At 39.5% G+C, this 19666-nt stretch overlaps 1 protein-coding gene across 5 annotated transcripts in view; it reads right to left on the bottom strand.

Annotated features, from left to right (window-relative positions):
* dapk1 (death-associated protein kinase 1) overlaps positions 1-19666 on the bottom strand; it is an 88292-nt gene that overhangs the window by 25855 nt on the left and 42771 nt on the right. For all 5 annotated transcript variants that reach the window (XM_044196001.1, XM_044196005.1, XM_044196006.1 and 2 more), the window contains exons 6-17: positions 18600-18648; positions 18383-18409; positions 14368-14520; positions 11012-11057; positions 10671-10760; positions 9157-9249; positions 6051-6170; positions 4233-4331; positions 2999-3097; positions 1678-1776; positions 1385-1582; positions 309-506 (exon numbers count right to left, since the gene is read on the bottom strand). In XM_044196001.1, coding sequence (XP_044051936.1) covers positions 309-506; positions 1385-1582; positions 1678-1776; positions 2999-3097; positions 4233-4331; positions 6051-6170; positions 9157-9249; positions 10671-10760; positions 11012-11057; positions 14368-14520; positions 18383-18409; positions 18600-18648 — 1271 coding nt within the window. The remainder of the gene's footprint in view (positions 1-308; positions 507-1384; positions 1583-1677; positions 1777-2998; positions 3098-4232; positions 4332-6050; positions 6171-9156; positions 9250-10670; positions 10761-11011; positions 11058-14367; positions 14521-18382; positions 18410-18599; positions 18649-19666) is intronic.

Here is a 19666-nt window from a genome sequence, read left to right as displayed (position 1 = left end):
AATGTAATATCATGTGATCTTGCTTATCTTCGGTGGTATGTAGTCATACAGATTGTTTTGTTTTATTTGTCCATTTATGTTGTTCCCATTACTCTACCAAAGAAATGGTTCTTTTTGCGGGTGGAGGCAGACATTTTAGAGGTGGATATCCCAAAACCTGGCTAGATACCACTAGAGGTAAGTGATTTTTTTCACATAATTTTGGTGAACTAACCCTTTAACCAATGATGTGCTTGATATTTGTCTAGTATTTGGAAGCCATATTGCTGCTCTTATTCTAAAAGAGGATGGGGTGTGGCTGTTCTCACCTTGTTGGGGAGGTCGAGGTTGGCCTTGGCACTGCAGATGGCCGTGACGACGGGCAGGTTTCCGTCCTTACAGGCGATGTGCAGCGGTGTGTTGCCATGGCGATCCTGCTGGTTCAGGTGGCAATGGTGTCTGAGGAGGCAGCGGACCACTTCAACCTGACATCTCCGTACGGCCAGGTGGAGCGCTGTGTGGCCGTCCTGGAGACACAAACACAGAACACAATGTAAGTCCTCACCTAATTGAATGTCGGTGCTTTTCAACACATTTGTGCGTTTGTTCAGGTTCATGTGAAACTAACTAAGTGCAATGCAGAAATGTGGGCTTTGAATCAGTCTGTGATGTCCTGAGAGGTGTTTTCATCATATGTACTGTTTTTTTATTGATCTTGTTTTAGGTGCATTACTAGTGACTGGCCTTTAATCAGAGGATAAGACTGTGCTAATTTATTTATGCCTCTTTTAAAAATATATATATCATTTTGGGTGCATTGTTTGTCTTTATTAGATAGCACACAGGTAAGAGAGAGTCAAGAAACGAGAGGAGGAATGACATCAAAGGTTCCCAGCCAGACTCGAACCGGGTGTTGCGGTCACATGGTTAGCGTATTAAAACCCTTGGCCACCAGGATGCCTCGTTTCTGCCTTTTAACTTTGGGCTAGAAGTGCTCTTGAGGCCATAATGTCCTCTGGAATGTGTGTTAGTGTTAGTATCGTAGTCGTTCATTATAACCTGTCTGACTTGTTTTTTCTAATTTGTTTTTCCCTGTACAGAGGTGACCACACAGGCTTACCCGCTGGGAATTAATATAGTTATCTATCCATCTATGTTAGAGGGGCACTGGGAACAAACAAATGGGAGGAGACACTGAGGTTGGACTAGAGACTAGAGAATCCTCAAGGGGGATCTGGAAAAAAAACAGAACTGTTTAATGTGCTTTAGATTTGGTGCACTCATCTTCCTTTCTAATAAAAAATGTGTTATTGTCTTTGCATTGTTTTTAAAACACTGTATGTTGCACTGAAAAGTTTGGAGTGGGACAGAAGTTATGTTTTTGCCAGTGTTCAGGGCTGATCACCTTGTCAGTCGTTTCTAGATCAGCCTTGTGCTCCACCAGGCACTCCACAATGTCCACAAAGCCCCGAGCAGATGCTGTCAGCAGCGGACTCTCCTCCTCACGGTTCTTTGCGTCCACATGGCAGCCTGCCTGGCAGAGTGCTCGGGCTACTGGCGAGTATCCGTGCCACGCGGCGCAATGCAGCGGGGTCTCCTGCTCCTGGAGATGGAAACGTAGAATACAAAAGAATAAAACCTGGGTCCTTTGGTTGAAGTTGCAGCAGTTGCTGCCGGTGAATCTGTGCATATGCTTACCCTGTCAGACAGGTCTGGGTTGGCCCGGATGCTGCAAAGGTAGCTCACCACATCCACGTTGCCATAGCGAGCCGCCACATGAAGAGCAGTCTCCCCACACTGGAGGAGACATCAAATAATTAACACAATATCAACAAATCATCAGCAGTTAAAATATACATTAAGATGTTTTTGTCAACCACAACTTAAAGTAATTATTGTAAAAGACATCCTATTATTTCATGTGGAAAAATATTTTAAAGCAATGACATGCTAGAACATGACGATCCCTAACATTTTCGTACTTTGAGCGCCTATTCCTGTTAGTCGTTCCATTTCCGCTGAGTCAGTAACTTTCCAACCCTTCCACTTAAACAAGGCGTTCACATTTTACTGTCCTGTGTGTGCAGACATCGGACTCGTTAGAAATCGATCTGTCAGCTTTAACTTTATGGCTGCCAGTCAGAGCAGAAGCTCGTTAGCAGAGAAGCTGCTTAAGTGAAACGACACCCAAGACGCCGTGTTCGCTTGTAGGTGGGAAAGTGAACCGCTTAAAATAGCGGTAGAATCTAACAGATTCATGTTGAGAAAAAAAGCTTTACAGATGTATTTAATTAGGGGAATTACATAGAAACACAAAAGAGAGAAGAGATTCTCCTTGTTAAAAAAGGTGTTGAAAAGGTTTTACGGCTTTCCCTTTCTCATAAGACAATTATTTGCTTCCGCACAGACACCTCAGCTTGTGATTTCAGAGTTACAGTGTAATAAAGTAAGATGAAACTTTAATGATCTTTGGACAGGAACTAGATAATAATCAGGAAAGTGCCTGGAGTGCAGATTAGCTCTGGTCTGGTGGAGGAGGACTCTGCTCTGCGTCAGTGTTCACAGACAGAAGAGGACACCATCAGCGGGCAAAATGATTGAAGAGATTGGAAAATGCTTTTGGGATTTCGTCTGCCCAAGCAAGCTCTGTGATCGAGGCTACACACTAGCATCAAAAGCAAACAAACACACACACACACACACACACACACACACACACACACACACACACACACAACCCATCTTTCTCAGCAAGACGTGTTTCTATAGCAACAGCAAATAAGCTGATAAAATGCCAGAGTAACTGGTTTTCTCCCCAGGTGAGTGCTGTGGTGAGTGTCAATGTGTGCGTGTATCTGGGCATTTTGGAGAATCAAAATAAGGCTTCTCAAGAAGTTTGATAGGTAGGAGTGTGTGAATAATTGCTGATAGATAACTGCGTGTGGTGAGTAGTAGTAAGTATGTGTGTATTTCTGCACGTGTGTGTGTTTGAGACACGCAGAGAGAGGAAAAGAGGCACCTTATCTTGGACATCCAGAGGGCATTGCTTTTCATGGAGGAATTTCAGGGTCTCGACGTGGCCGTGTCTCGCTGCGTAGTAGATAGCGTTGGCTCCACTCTGGAGGTTCAAGAGAGAAGAAAATTCCAGGATTTATCCCTGACCTTTAGTATAAAATCACGCTCTCTGGGACTGTTCCTGCTGCCAGATGATATGAACACATCCTTCCAAATACTGCGCTGCATATTTCTGACAAAGAACTTGAAACTACTTTGAGGACATGCTAGTATCCTGCCTTCCCAGTTAAACTATTTTGAAAAATATAGAGCTGCACTAGCCAACTTGTTGTTGTTGAATGTGAGTTTGGTGAGTCTAACAAGTGCTGACTTGTTGCCAGCTGTTGACAGTTTGTAATTTATTTCCCCTTTTGTTTTGTCACTTTTTGTAGGTAGAAGATTAAATTAAGTGACCTTAAACAAACCAGATAACAATCACAATCAGGGAGGATTTACAGCATCTCAGTTAGTCTCAATATCTTTTGGTTTGTTAATTGGACAAAACAAGACATTTGAAGACGTTACCTTGGGCTCTGGGAACTTGTGATGTTTTTTTAAAATTATGTTTTGACATTTAAACAATTAATTGATTATTTGAAAGAATAATCTGCAGATTATTCAAAAATGAAAATAATCGCAAGTTGCAGCCCTACCTCAAAACAGCTTCAATTACTAATTTTGTTATTTCACTGTTACAAATCTGTTGGAATAATGAATTTGGCCAACATAATTTTGTGAAATGATAACACTATGCAAATATAATCACAATACGATTATATGAGTCGAATGACCATAATACGGAATTATTTCCAAGCCCCTCATGATCTTAAGAAAAAAATGCAAAACAGTGGCAGTAATCTTCAAGTAAGTTTAATTTACGTTTTTCATATTTATTTTCCAAAAAGTATGTAGTTTACATATTTTGAAGCTGTTCTGCATGTACAGATGGATGGATTAATGGAAGGATCAAGAATCTATCTATCTATCTATCTATCTATCTATCTATCTATCTATCTATCTATCTATCTATCTAAAAGGACTATTTAAAACATATCAGTGTAGCATATGCTATTCTCTACAGTTCTTCAGCTGCCTTCATTTATACTGCAGCTCTCATCCAAATTGTGTGTGCATGTCTATTAAACTCCACAGCTGGCTGTCAGAACCCCACTGATTACACCAAACAGATGAGTCTTTACCTTGTCATGGGCCTGGATCTCTGCACCTTTTCTCATCAGCACCTCAATGATCTGAATGTTGCCACAGCCGGCTGCAATCAGGAGGGGAGGAGTCCCGTGCTGAAATGTACACACATTGTAATTTCGGTTTTCAGTGACCATGATGTGTTTAATGTGTGGTAAAGATGGAGCTGTAAACCTCAATCTGACAGCACGTAATTATGCATAAAAAATATGGGGAAGTAGGCTGATTTTCTCCCACAGGTTCTTCACAGGAGTGTATGCGCGGTGATGGAAATACAAGCTGAGGTAAAAGAAAAGAAGGAAAGAGGATGGAAGAAAATGGCAAAATGACCTTTTCTGAACGAGTTCCTGAGCTTAAACATAGAACAAAGTTAGAAATCTGGCTCAGATTTTTTTCTTTTGCCTTTTTACATTCTTTATAAACCTCTCTCAGGCTCTCTGTCACTAACTGTAATGTTATTCTCCTCCTCCTCTCCATATTGCTATATTCTCATATCTCCCTCTCCTTTCTCCTGCTTCCCATTTCTCTCTTTTCCTCTACACTTCACTGAGTTTATTAACATCACGCCCCCCCCATCGCCCATCAGCTGTCAACAAACAGCATCTCTTCCTCACTGAAACAGCAAGCAGAATGAAGATAAGGGAGTTGTTAAGTCTGGATATGTACCTGAAAAACAAAGAAACTGTTTGGCTCTTCTCTGCACTTCATAGCTCATTCTCTCATAAAATATATGCAACTGTGAGCCATAGGTTATATTATACTTGAACTATAATATAAATAAAAACTTCAGTGGGAACTGCCATACCTTAACTAGTCTGTGTTTATCATTGAACATTTCTGCTCTTAATACTCTCAATACTTCAGTTTTTTGTGGCCTCTTTCAGCCCTGTTCTCCACCTCAAAACATCTATCTCTGCTTTCCATTTCCACATCATACACTATTTGTTTTAAATTTATGACAGAGAGATACATGGGAGATAAATGCAAATGCCAAATTATTGCTTTTTTCTTGCTGTTCAGAAGCTGATTGGTACCCTTTAATGCACACAAAGCTCTTCTGTTTAGGATGGTCGCCTGTTTTCATACAGTGTTTGAACAAAATGACGTTTCACTACATCTGAGGAAAATTTGCTAAGACAGAACTGGCTCAGGTGGAAAATTTAGACTTGGAGACCATTTTTGAGTGATATGGACGATAACAACAACTGTGAAAGCATTTGAACTTTCCTGCATGCCACTTTCTCTTCAAGTCATATTATGTCATAGGAGTTTGTTTAAATATTTAAATCTCTGTCTGGAGTTTTCTTTTTCTTTTGTTCTGTTCTGTTTTGACTTGGGACTGGGAGGACCTAGCGTCTGGTGCATCCATCTCTTCATCTCTGTCTCAATATTCAACAATGCACAACAACCAAGACTGTAACAGATCTCTGGAAGGACCAAACTGCTGTTTTCCTTGTGTGAAAACAGCTTTGAAAATGAAGCACTGACTTACATAAGCACGAGCTACACAAAATTCACTTCACTTCATACTTGCTCCAGGGTAGAACATGTGGACACCCTGACGAATGGTTAAGAGACTGTTGAGCAATCAGTTGCCTTAGTCATGACACTGAACTAGTCTGTGTATGTGGGAAAGTGGACTCCACTGCATGCTTTTTATAGACATGGCCGTTAATTCTGTAAAATTGTGTGCGTTTGATTTTCTGAGTTGGAGGTTTGGATTTATTAGAAAAAAGGAATAGGAAACACACTTTTAAAATAATACACTATAAAAGAGGGTTAAAAGAATAGAACACTGTCTCTGTGTTAGTCACCTTGTTGGGCTGGTTGACGTCGTAATTGTTCAAAGAGCCGAGCAGATGCTGCAGACCGGGCACGTTGTCGTCGTTTATGGCGTGGATGATGGCCTTCATCACAAAGGAGTCTTCCTCATCCTAGACGGGTGGGAAAGATAGTTATTCTTCCACTGTTCACAAGATGATCTAATCCTGTGAACATTAATCCTGTGAATTCTTTCTATCACATGCCCCCCTAAGTCTCTCTTTCATCTTTTTCTGATGCATGAATACACACAGAAACAAACAGACTTTTCTTTTGCATTTTGCAGTTCATGTTCAAAATCAGGACTTTTTTTTTCTGTCTGTGACATGTGACCCAATAACCAGAGTCAGAGTCACCCGGACGGCACAGAAATCAGCTGTGACGCTTTGCTGCACAAAGAGACGAGGAGGAGAAAGGCAGAGAGGTGAGGAGGAGGGGAGGGAGGGAGGCAAGGCTGATGTGGCATTTGTTCGGCCAAGCGTGACACTCCAGCTACATTCCTCAACATAACCTCCCTGCTGGGGGAGCCATGACTGAACCACCTTAGAGAGTTGCAAACACAACACAAATACCTATGAGCAGAAAGCCGCCTCCTGGGGATTCACTATCAACACAGTTGTTTGTGATTTTTACCTTCTGAAAATTGCAATTCATTACACAGGATGGAGAGGTTTTACCAATCTACCTTATTTTCCTCTTTGATGTGTACTATTTCCAGAGTAGGTTTCTGGTAACAGCCTGCTGGTAAGTGACCACTTAAGAACCTCTCCAACAAAAGAAGAAAACATCCACAAAAGTGTGATGACTGTGTTTCTCTCTAATTTGACACATCTGGTCCTGGATAACTGTATTCACATAAAAAAAATAACAAGGAAGGAGGTTGGTATCCCGGAAAATAAAGATGTGGTCTTATGATTAAAAGTTCAGCAGTTACGACTCTCAGACAGCCTGGGAAAAGTAGGGTTGGCAGTGGGAATGAGTAACGTTCTTCTGTCCATCAAAAAGTTATTTTCGAGGTGTTTTGTGCAGGCGGCTAAACCTTATATACTTGTTTTTTTCTTGGCAAGCCATCTCTCCAAAAATATTCTTTTGACCGTTTAGTCAGTTGACAGAAAAATAATTGCCAGCAGGTGTGATAACGGATTCATCTTTTATCAAGCACAAATGGTTTCAGCTCTCTACTCATTTTGCCTTTATTTTAGCCTGAAGTAGTTAAGCCACATTTGGAGAACAATATCAACGAATCACTGATTATGTTTTGCAATAACAAAGCATTTTAGATTCTCTACAGCTTTGGGGTTTGTTTCACCTAAATGGCAACACGCAAACTGCAATTTGCAACATGAGATTAATTCCTTTAAAAGTTAATTTTGACTTGTTTTCTTATCCAAAACAAACACCATACTTGTGTTCCCTGCATAACCATGCAAAGCACTGTAGGACTTAAGATTGTTGCTTGCCAATAACAGATTCATTTGCGTGAAACGAGACACTGCCACCATTTGTGCTCTGCGTGTGAGCAGTGCTCGCAAATCACTTTAGTGATATGGGCCTCCGATTCACATCTCTGATTGGCCTCTTCTCCATAGCAACAGCGGTGAGGCTCATGAGTATTGTAGCATTTAGAGCCATCAAGTATCGAACGGACAGAAAAAACATTCTCCAGGTCACTCCTGTGTTTCTATGCTGAGGAACATTGAGATTATCAGGACAAGAGAATTTATCAGAATCAGAAATACTTTATTGATCCCCGAGGGGAAACTCTTTCGTTACAGCTGCTCACTGTCACGTCAGTGCACACAGGAATAGAAGTACTAAGCAAATCAAAATATAATACGCTATAATACAGGTCAGATAAATTAAGTACAAAGTGGATATAAGTATAAAAGCTAAAATAAGTGTAAGTACCAAAGTGGAATTTAGGAATGGGAATTCACAGTGATAAAAATAACTCATCACCTGGGACTCCACCCACTTTGCAACTCGGCACATTTTACCGACTAAACAAGTAATCAAAAAATTATTAGCATATTAATCAATAATGAAAATAATCATTAGTTGTAGCCCTACTACGAATACTTTCGCACCTCTCACACCTCCTTCCCCGACTTACTTCCACCCTCTGACACACGGAACACAAACAACTTCTTAGTTGAATATTTACAGAGGGGTCGCTGCACTAAAACCCACCCAAGTAAAACACTTAACCCTGGAACTGCTCAGCCACTAAACACACTGATCTATTAGAAAGCTCGTACTGGTTAGCGTCAACCGCTGCTGCAGTTCTGTTTGTTGACTACAGGGGGCTCTGCATCCTCAACATGTTTACTTCTACCTGCCAGCTCACCTGAGACGCAAGACATTTGCTGAGTAATGCTTTGATAAGGAAACAGGCCTGGCCTTGGCCTGCTGGTAATGCTTTGTAAATGATTAAGCCTCTTAAGGAAGCTGCTGTGTTTACATCTCGCAGGCTTGTCATATCAACTTATAGGCACACACATCACATAAAAGCTTTCTTATGTATCACTATTTGTGTACAAACTCATACAAACTGACTTGTAAATTAACAAGAGTTTCCTTCTCTCGTAGCACATTCCTATAAGCTCAACCTGTTTTTACGATTACACACACACACACACACTGAAATTCCAAAAATTCTACTAACACCTGACCTGTGGCACTTGGGGGAAATGAGGAACAGATCAATTACACGTAGGAGCTCAAGATTCTCACAGAGATTGTCGAGTTAGAAATCCCAGAGCTGTAACTGAGAGCTCGGGGTCCTAATAAGAAAATGCACTTCAATAAAAAGGAATCTGAAACTCATTAAACCGCCAGTCTCCTGTCAATTACGTTTATTTGGTTTATATTAAAGATAGGATAGGACTGCAGAGATAAAAGTAATGGTTCTCTTGTTGTAGATGTTTTACTCAAGTGCAATTTAAAGCCTTGATGGTGTTCACAGCTGCAAACCCAATTAACTCAAATGAATTTGGATCAAAATCTTGGCTGTCCTGTGCTTTAATGTCTTTTTGAACTTGTTCAGAGGTTATGTCTGCCAGTCTAAACACAAAAGAGTAGCAGATCTCCAGGTCTTACCAACGTGTCATCACTGCGTGCCACACTTATGTTGCTTCTGGACAGGAAGGAGCGGGACAGGCGGTTGCATAAGGAGATAAGTCGGACAGATTGCTGGAAAAGAGAAGAATTGTGGTTCATGATTAAGTACAACCGGAACAAGTTAATGTCAAGTTATGTTCAGGGGACCATGAACAGGAAGGCAGGTGTAGATATAAAGCAATTTTCTGTTCTATTTAAATCCCTTCAGTTACTTTACTCATTGTAATTCATTATTTGATAACCTATTGCCCTTCATACCGTTAGGTGGACCGTAGTCTTTTTCCTGCTATGCATTGGTGAATTGGCTTGTTAGGTGTACTGTACAGAGTTGGTGTACAAAAAACTCTGTTGATCCTTAAATTCAGTTTCAATTCAGAATATTTTATTCAACCCTCGACTTTGCACAAACACAAATATACACAAAACATTCATTCACACACACACACACACACACACACACACACACACACACACACACTCAAAATACAAAATATGATAATGTAAGAAAATGGCTGGGTTTATGTCAGCGGCCTATCTCTAACTGGCATACAATATCCAACACCAGTTCAAAAAGTGCAAGTGCATTTATCAATCTTTCCACAAGGTAAACCAACTTCCTTCTATTTGTTTTACATACAGACAACCTAAAATGCATTCCTGATGGCATGATCTTAAAGCAGTCACGGAGGATGTGTGTGGGGCAAGTTATAATCTTATATGGCTTTTTTAGGACTTTTTGTTTTGTCAATAATTGGGCTAGGACAGCTGCTTGCAATCAGTGCTTGTCCTTTTCACCAACGGATATTAACCAGCAAATAAGTTACAAATATATTTATTTGTACACCTAAAAAGGAAAAAAGGCTTACAGATTTTATTACACAAGGTCTTCAGAATCAGTCCTTGATTACAGCTGGATTATATTTACTCTCTTAATTTTTTTTTAAGTCTGGTGAGATATTTCATAAGCCTGACAGACTTTTTAAATCTCACTTTAACAAACTATACTTATGTCTCTGCTTTGTCATGTTTTGGCGTCAGTTTTACACGTAGGAAAAAAATTAACTCAAAGTCAAATCAAGGTTACTGCAAAGCCAGAAGCTGCCAGTGTGCCAGATTCTTAGTGGCAGCCCGAGCTGAAGACAGAGACATGGCGTGACAGCACCGCCCAACCACCACAGATAAACAATCCCAGTATTTCTTGCAGGATGGGAGCAGCGCTGGGTCAGCCGTGACGAACCAAAACAGACAAGGAGACGACCACTAAAGCAGCACTGGCAGTAAATCTGATGGTTATGGCGAACGTGCAGCAATTGTGGTGACATCAAAGTGCAACGTCTGAGAAAGTTTTGTGGCAAGAAGCTGTCAAAGTGCAGTGTTTTGGGGATGTGATGAGTTACTGGGCAAGTTTTGTTGTAACATGCAGTAATTTGTCTTGCCCGAAGCTTGAGTTTGGGTGTGTATAAACAGTCACAGTGTCACAGAAAAGTACTTACTTTCCATTTTCTTCGAGCTGCAAACTTCTTGAACTTTTCCATGTTGACAGCCGACTCCTTTCTGCTCAGTGCTTGTTGAGTGTCTTTTGGCTGATTTCACAAACACAACAAATGTATTGATAAACACATCTTATGACAATATTTTTGGCAAGATGAATTTGTAACAGAATCATTTGGTTGAGGCTCGGAAACATTCAGCTAATAAAACCAAGCTATTTCAACAATCAGCTACTGCCACCAAAAAAAAAACATTTTTAACTTTACTGGATTGCAGATGTGTATTTTATGTTTTAAATTAAATATAGATGACATTGGTTATCTTCAGAAAAGTAGAGTCCAACCTTGATCCAGGGGTGCTGGAGGCTGTCTTGAATCGTCATTCTCTTTCTGTGAACAGAAAATGTACAAAAATTAAGGAAGCAGAAGAATATTTGTGGATTATTATTCAGCAGTTTCAGAGTTGATAGTTAACAGTCTCATTCTCTGCTTTCTGATGTGACACAGCATTTTAATACTTAAAGCAACAGCTGTTTATGGCCACAGGGACACAGAGGTATGAACAAAATTCACTTTTAACCAAACCATAAATTAATGTTATTTATTTTTAATCTTAAAGAGGAAGAAATATGCCCTCATCCACAAGTGGCATGTGGCACAAAAAAAAATCCAATTCCAGGCACTCAAGTCGGTGGTTAAAACTGAAGCCTTTAAAAATATAGGCTAGCAGATTATAAAAATACATCGACAAGTATCTCCACACTCACACAATTATTATGTGTATGAGTAACTGGAATTGAATTTTTTATCCCACACATGAATGCTATTTCTTTCGCTGATGATTATGATATAGTTGTGAGGTACTAATATGCCATCTTGCTATAAAATCATCATATTCCCTCCTAAACATTGAAAGACTCAGGAAGATGTTTTTTCTTCTAGTAGTGTGACTCATACCCATCAGTAACAAACTCTGAATCTTCGGCCGTGTTCAGACCGACATCGACACTGCATGAAAAGATGCAGCCCCCTTAACTGGCAACTATTTTGATAATCGATTAATCATTTAGGTAATTTTTCAAGCAAAAATTCACTTGTTCCAGCCTCTAAGATGAGAGGATTTGCCGCTTTTCTGTTTTTTATTATTGTTAATTGAATATCTTTTATATTATATCTTGTAAGGTTTTAGGCTGTTGGTCGGCCAAAACAAGACATCTGAATACATCACCTTGGACTTTTGTAGGAAATAACTGTCATATTAATCGATAATGAGAATAGTTTTATCAGTAAGTTGCAGTCCGACTGAATAGTATAAATGTGACAAAATCTCTGCTGGATCATACAAAGATTCCTACAAATGGAAATACTATTGGATGCTATATCTTTATGAAATTAAGTAAAAAGTAAGTAATTACTTTTTTCTTAATTCATTCCCTTTCAAAATAGTGTGATTACCTCCTTCCCCACCCCTATATTGACCTTTGTTGATCTCAAACATCTCATTTCCTTTATGAAACTGTTCATACCTCTCTTAAACAACATTTCAAATAAGGTATTGAGACAAACTATTGGGAAGACCTGAGGAAACAGGGAACAATTTACGTGACAATCTATGTGTGTACTACTTCCCAAGATACGTACATCTTAATGGATAGGATACTTAAATTGGAGAGGTCAAGTGTCAAAACATAAAGTCAGCACTCCATCCACACACAGATTATATATGATTAGCATTATTAACAGACTATCGCTCTGAATGTCAATAATCTATATTCGATTACCATCCAACATTCAATAAAAGCCAAGCTAGTGGAACTGAGAGTACAGACGACACTTCCCTTATTACAAATGCTGCAAATTAACAATAAAAACAAGACACCGTTTTGTTTCAGTATGTCTGACGTAAGCCAGTACACACACCACTTCCTCCTGTCTAGATCTGTTCACTACCACATCCCTGTTTCCAGCTGAAGCTGTTCTGTGCTCACACACACCTGAGACAAAGTAAAAACCCAAAAAGCTTCACTCTACTGACTGAAGTTACAGTGAATTTAAGGGGCAATAGTGTCTTTGCACATTTTAGGTAAGGAAATATATCATATGCTTTGGTATAATGACAGTGAACAGTGACTATGCTGGTGCAGTCCAGTGTCATGGTGAACATTATTCAACAGTAATGTGTGTCTTCTTCAAGGGGATCTTCATTAATCTTCCTGCCAGCTGAATGGATCCATGTCTGCTCACAATGTAGATCAATTAAAAGCTGTTCCATTTTTATGCACTTGGTCGGGGATTTCTAAAAGCCCCATTAGAAGTTTGTAAAGTCACTCTCCTCTTTCTTATGGGGCGGCATGGCTCAGGAGGTAGAGTGGTCGTCTAGTAATCGGAAGGTTCGATCCAGGACTCCTCCAGAGAGAGTGTCAAAGTGTCGTTGAGCGCTTTGAGTGGTTGGTAGACTAGAAAAGCGGTACGGAAATCTAATTAACCATTTACCATCTTTCACCCACTGTCTGTTTAAAGCAGCCTGTGCCCGCCCTTCACTGTCTCTTGTCTTCCTTTATCCTGTCTAAATGAAATTATCTCCACACCCATAATTATTCACACCCGTGAACCCCCTCCCTCCCGCTCCATTGTTCTGAAGATACAGAAACAGGAGCAAGAGCGTAGTCTTTAAGTGTAGCTGCAGCCATTCAGCTGTTGCTAGAGCAGCTCGGTAATGAAGGAGAGACATTCACAGTTTAAGGTACCATATTGTCTCTAGTGACAAGGGAGTTTAATTTGGAATATCTGCTGTGGGCCTATATTCAATTTTCTTGTCAGCTTTTTAGAGTAAAAAAAAAAAAAATGAGACCAATCAAAGAACAAATATTTAGAAAGTAAATTATTAAAGAATTTATATAGAGATAGGGATAAGATAGAACATTTTATTTATAATGCTGCATTTACTTTTGAAGTCTAATTGGCAAACAGCTGTTGTCTTTCTAATTTGAAATCCCTAGCTGACACTCTTGTTCCAGATGTACTCAGAAAGGTGAACTTCAGAGAGTGATTTCCAAAAATGGATTTATGGAATTAAGTCTTCAAATAAAGTCAAAAATTTGGAGTAATCTGAGTCTCATTCTGAGCATTTTCCTATGAGTCGAATTGACCGATTGGTTCACTCGTGCTGAAAAGATTAGTCAATTAATCCTTTATTCGACTGGCAGAAAATGAATTGCCAACATTTCTGACAACTAATTCATCATTTAAGTCATCTATCAAGGTGCTGGATGCAAAAAACAAACAAACACAAAGTCAGAGCATTAGCAGAGCTCTGACAAAGGCCTTTGTGATCGAAAGCTTACTCAATAAATTGGGTGTTTGCAAAGGAGATAAATGTGCAGACATCAAGCAAAAAAAGCCAGACATTCTCTGGACAAAACAAGCGATTTGGAGATTTCAACTTGGACTGTGGGAAATTGTGATGGCCACGTTTCACTATTTTGCCACATTTTATAGACCTAACAATTCATAGAAAAATAATCAACACAACAATCAATCATGAAAATAATCAGTTGCATCCCAAGTTCACTCTTTTGGAAACTGTCTGTGCTGTTACGATACCTTAGAGAGCATGTACATGATAGAATCGAAGTCACTGACTGAAGCAGATTTGTTAAATATTCCTGTCTCAAATATCAAAAAGAGGGATCATACATACTTGGGATCTTTGATAAGGAGCCTTGCTATGAAGTCTTTGGCCAGGATGCTGGTGTTGCTGAAGAACTCCTCGTCAAACGTGTAGTCCACGGCCGACACGTTGGCCAGAGTCTCCTGCTTGTTGTCACCCAGGAAGGGAGACGCACCGCTCAGACTGCAAGATGGGAAAGACAACAAGGTTACAGGTGTACACACTGACTGTTGTTTAGCAAAGAGACAATACAGTCAATCACCTGTTTTGAAAATATAAAGCACCTAAAAATGTACCAAGATAATTTTAAATTGATGTATTTCTTTTTGACTGCATGTTAAGCTCTACATTTATGCTTTAAATTAACTCAACAACTTCAGAACCTCCAATCTAATCTACTTTAACAACACCAGTGCTCTCTCATCATCTAACTTGTCCCAGTGGGTCTTGTAATCAAAGAGAAACAGAATATATTGGGTTTCAGATCAAACACTAACTCACCCGCCGCTGATTAGCATCAGCCCTCGCAACCGAAACAGAGACCTTACTACTCGTTGATGTGGGGAATGTGATTACAGAGCCGCGTAGCAACTAATGGTGACTCATTAGTCAAGCCTTGCTATCAAACTGAAGTATTTGGTGTTTTAGTCAAACACCATCACAGGACAGCCAGCTGGACGGCTCTCAGTTCCAATGAATATGCAAGGGGTTTGAGTGGACTGCAGGAATTTAAACGCACTGTCACACCTCTGAATTGAACGCGCACATAAAAATAAGTAGATGTAGTGAGGGGATAATGCACGAGACAAAAGCATGCCTTAATGGACAAACCAAGACACAGTACAGCACGCACAAGGGCTGAGCGGTCATGCAAGTTGATGAGTCTCTTAGAGCTCAGGCAGTTAAACCGAACACCGGTACGTTACAAACCTTCCCTTCTCCTCCGAAACCTCTGCAGCTTGTCAGCACCAGACGCTAATTAACATGCCAGCTGGGTCAGACATGGAGGTGGTGCGGGTCAAGCTCAAGTTGAGTGGAAATGTATGAATTTATCCACTGTAAATTTAAGGTGCAGCTGCTCACAACAAACAAGTAATCAAAGCAATTCTTCACCAAGCCAGGCAGTAAAACCAGCAGGAAAGTGTTAAGTCAGGATTCTGTGGCAACGAATTATCCACTGTTTTCCCAAAATGCTTCCCAAATGACTTAAACATGCAGTATGCTCAATTTTTATGCTGAACTACACCCGTTTTAACAATCTAAAACCCAAATTAGAGCACCAGCAGAGCAGAAAGTCGCAGCACCACTCACTAATTCACCACATTGACCAAAATCATTTCAGGTTACATTATCTCAGACAAGCAAAGTTTTTCAAACTGTCATAAAAATGGCAACGGTGGTATCTTTTGCTACTACTTGGAGTTGCCTAATGGAGCTTTTTGTGCAGATTTCATTACACTTGTAGCGGGTCACCACTCATGCAGAATACTCCCATTAAGGGTTTGGAGATGCTCCCAAAAATCACCTCAAATAGCTTATTGAATTATTACCAGCCATTTCCCCACCTCACGTTGTTTTTTACAATAGGAGATGAGCAGTAAGTGCCCCTCACTGTTGCTCGGCTGTGATAATAGGCAGTGAACGATCTATTTTCTACCTTGCCAGGCAGAGCTGTGACAGCTGTGTGGGTGGACAGCATGAACAAAGATCGTGTGTGTATGTATGTGTGCATGTGTTCATGTAATGTAGAGACAAAACGATGCATCATTTTAACAGCACCTACATATTACTCCTCTAAAATTAAGTGTGTAATGTTTGCAGCTACTTATTATGTAATAATGAGATACGATTTGCAGTGGCATTTAACTTTACTTTCCTTTTATTTACCTTGCTGTGTTTTGGCAAGAGTTCTATAAATGTTTGTGTGGGAAAATGCACCCTAATGTGTAGTTTTGTGCACACGTTTTGTGTTTGGCTTCGTGTAGGTGTCCCTCTGAAGGATAAAGGTGTGTGGGAGCTCAGGAAACCTTGAAGCTGGGTATAAAGAGAGGAGGACAGCATCATCAAGAGCCAACAGCAGTTGATCTGTGGGTCGCTGAGGGCATGAACTTTTCTCTTGCTGTTGAATTAAACTGTGCTGACATGTCTGCAGATGGCTGCTTCAAGACTCGCTAGTTCAATGAAAGCCCTCGGCTGTAGAAGATGAAGTTGGTAGTTTTAAAGATCAATTGTTTAACTGAGCATATATATAAGCATATTTGACATACAGGTGAAACATTTTAACATCACTTTTTATCACATTCATTTTGAGACTTTAGTATAACTGCCTCTGAAGTAGTCTGGCCATGGCAGTGAGATGTATGTATAGATTGTGATTTGTTAGATTCAAAGGGGGAATATCTAATCACGGCTTCTGTTCTCAGGTCACGTCCCCTTCATTAACTGCATAACATGCAGACAAGATCAAAAAAGCCTTACCAGACCTTGGACAAAGTCCAGAGTCAGTTAGCTAGACTAGCCTCTGGCAGCCTAAACATTTTTAGAGCTCATTATTTTTGCTTTTTATTTAAAGAAATCTGTGAATTGTGTATTTTGAATATTAAAAAAACAGATTAAAAACAGATTTTAAAAACAAATACTACAAAAATCCAGGCATAATCAGGATTTTAAAAAAATTCCATTTGCAGCTCAGAAGCTTTATGATTTAATCATCTATGTTTTTAAGTTAATGTGACGGACAGCAGTTTATTTACATTTTCTCCCCATTTTTCTCTTAATTTTCAATTACAGGAAGCATTTTCACAGCCGTGGACATCACATAAGACCTTGTATACCTTGTATACTAGTGAACAGTGTCTTTTTGCAGCAGGAAAATGTAACTTTTGGATGTCTGAGGGCATAAAATCCGGGTGAAAATTAGTTTAAACTATTCTGCTCCTTCTAAAAATTCCAGGTATTTTTCACTATAAATCTGTAAAAAAAAAAAAAAAAAACCTAGCCATATAAATATATTTTAAATATTGTGAGCAAGCACGTCACAATGCCACCGTGTTACATACTACAATATACAAACTTTTCAGGAAATGGATAATTGAAAAATTAATTGAAGCCAGGTCCCATTGCAGTGCGACTGTTGAGAGGAAATGTTTTAGCTTCCCAAAACGGTTTGACAGCGTTGTTCTCTGAGTTGAAAAGCTTGATAGAGAAGTAGATGACAAAAGTGTGAACACCTTCTGTTGGGTTTACCTTAATCTATAATGATCATAATCATAATTTATTTGTTGATTATATTTCAGTTAATATTCTGAATCTGCAAAGTAACTAGTAACTACAGCTTTAAAATAAATGTTGTAAAAAGTATATTTGCCTCCTGTACTTGAGTAAATGTACTTAGTTACTTCCCAACAATGACCCCAGGTGGAAATCAACAACATATTATTGTTCAAGACAATAATGGCAGATGGCCTTTAAATGAAGAAGTAAGCTACAAAAAGCATTACTGAACAAGTTAATGATTACAACAATATGAGAAGAGAGTAAAACTTACAGTAATTGCAGGTTTCACAGTTTGATGTAACTATGGTTAGGAAGGAGGCTCTTTGATGTGGTCAATAATGGCTCACAGATATTGGATAGAGAAGCCAGTATCAGTCTGATCAACAAAACAATACCTCTTAAAATAAAATGAAATGCACAACGCTCACACAACTTCTGGAACAGCATTACACTCAAAATGCAGTTTTAAGATGCTCGACGGTCCTTGCTGCAGGCTGTTACATTATTCATGACAAACAGCGTACACTTCAGCGAGTTCAACAAAAGAGCGGTCAAAGAGCAGAGCAGTAACCTCTTTACGTCTCGACAAACATTCTGACTGACATGTCATGTTTAGTGGTGAAGACGCCCTGGGGTTTTTAAGAAAATGTGAGCGTATAGTTGATGGCGACTGTTCTAATAACCCTGCGGTGGCGCAGGTTTCCGATTGATACATGGTTCACATTTCACACAATTATCCGTCATCACTGGTGGCATTTCAGATACTTACAGGATGTAGGTTATCACACCAACACTCCTGGGCAGAGGCAGGGAGAAAGACAGAGAAAGGAGGGGAGATTTTTACAACAATTGATCTCTTGTGCATTTTGATAGCAGTGCATCATGCAAAACATAAGTTTACTTAACAGCAGATGCTCTTCAGAAATAAGAACAAACGCAAACACATAATGCTCATTGCAGAGCAGACTGAGGTTTTATTTACTCACCACATGTCTGCCTCCAGGCCCAAAGGCTCATAGTTGACCACTTCTGGAGCTGTAATGCAAATGCACAAAACAGAAGATTATTACTATCCAGGTCAACACACACACACAAACTTTACCTTTTATCTGATTATTTCTTTTCCCTAACTAACTGATTGACTTATTTTCTTCCGCCAACGCCTTCTTGATGAGTTCTGTTTGAGTGTGTTATCACATTCTGTTGGGTTCACTGATTTTTCTTTAGATGTGTTGTTTTATAAGTAACTGTTTTTTTTTTAATCACATCTGCCAGAACTGTGATTATTTCTCTTCTTCTTTTTTCTTGTCACATGTCCTCAGATGAATAATTAAAGGTGAATCAGTACAATCATTTCTTATCAAATTTAAACAAAACAGGTTTGATATGAAACAGGAATTCTGTGGGAGAGAGGATGCAGCCCCCATGATGCTAACATTAGGTTTTAAGTTAATATTAATGGATTTTGTCACTCCTACTATTCTTTGTCTTACTTCTATTTAGGGGATAATCATGCTGTTGAAACTACAGTTCCCATAACATGGGGGCTTTGGAGGATGTAAACAGAAAGTATAATGTTGCCATGTAGCCAGTTAGCTGTGGGCTGCAACTTGAGCCACGCTTTTTAGCCTATATTTGTTTACATTTTAACAAATAGCCACTCCTGTTTGCAATGTGCTCTTGGATGTACAGACGACTATCACTGTATTCATTTGACAGTGAAAAAAATTAAAAATCATGATGATTCTCAGGTAAGTTCTGTAGTTATAAGGAGTGTATTTTTTCTTTTGTTTCTAAGCGGATTTATGGACGTATGATATCACTGAATCTAAGAATATGCGTATCATGTCATTTTTGGAGTTATGATCAGAGAAGGAGTACAATTTTGACGCAAATTACAGCAATTGGACGCTAAAGGATTATGATTACCACGATTGCCGTCATGAGCTTTGTGTCACAGCCGCTGCTGCAACTGCTGACCGTGTTGGTGAACAGGCCAGATCAGCAGGCCAAACTACAATAACTAACTTTCCGTTGCCTTTACAATAACAGT

Source organism: Siniperca chuatsi, linkage group LG5, assembly GCF_020085105.1.
Source record: "Siniperca chuatsi isolate FFG_IHB_CAS linkage group LG5, ASM2008510v1, whole genome shotgun sequence".
Lineage (NCBI taxonomy): Eukaryota > Metazoa > Chordata > Actinopteri > Centrarchiformes > Sinipercidae > Siniperca > Siniperca chuatsi.
This window is presented reverse-complemented; position numbering and strand designations above follow the sequence as displayed.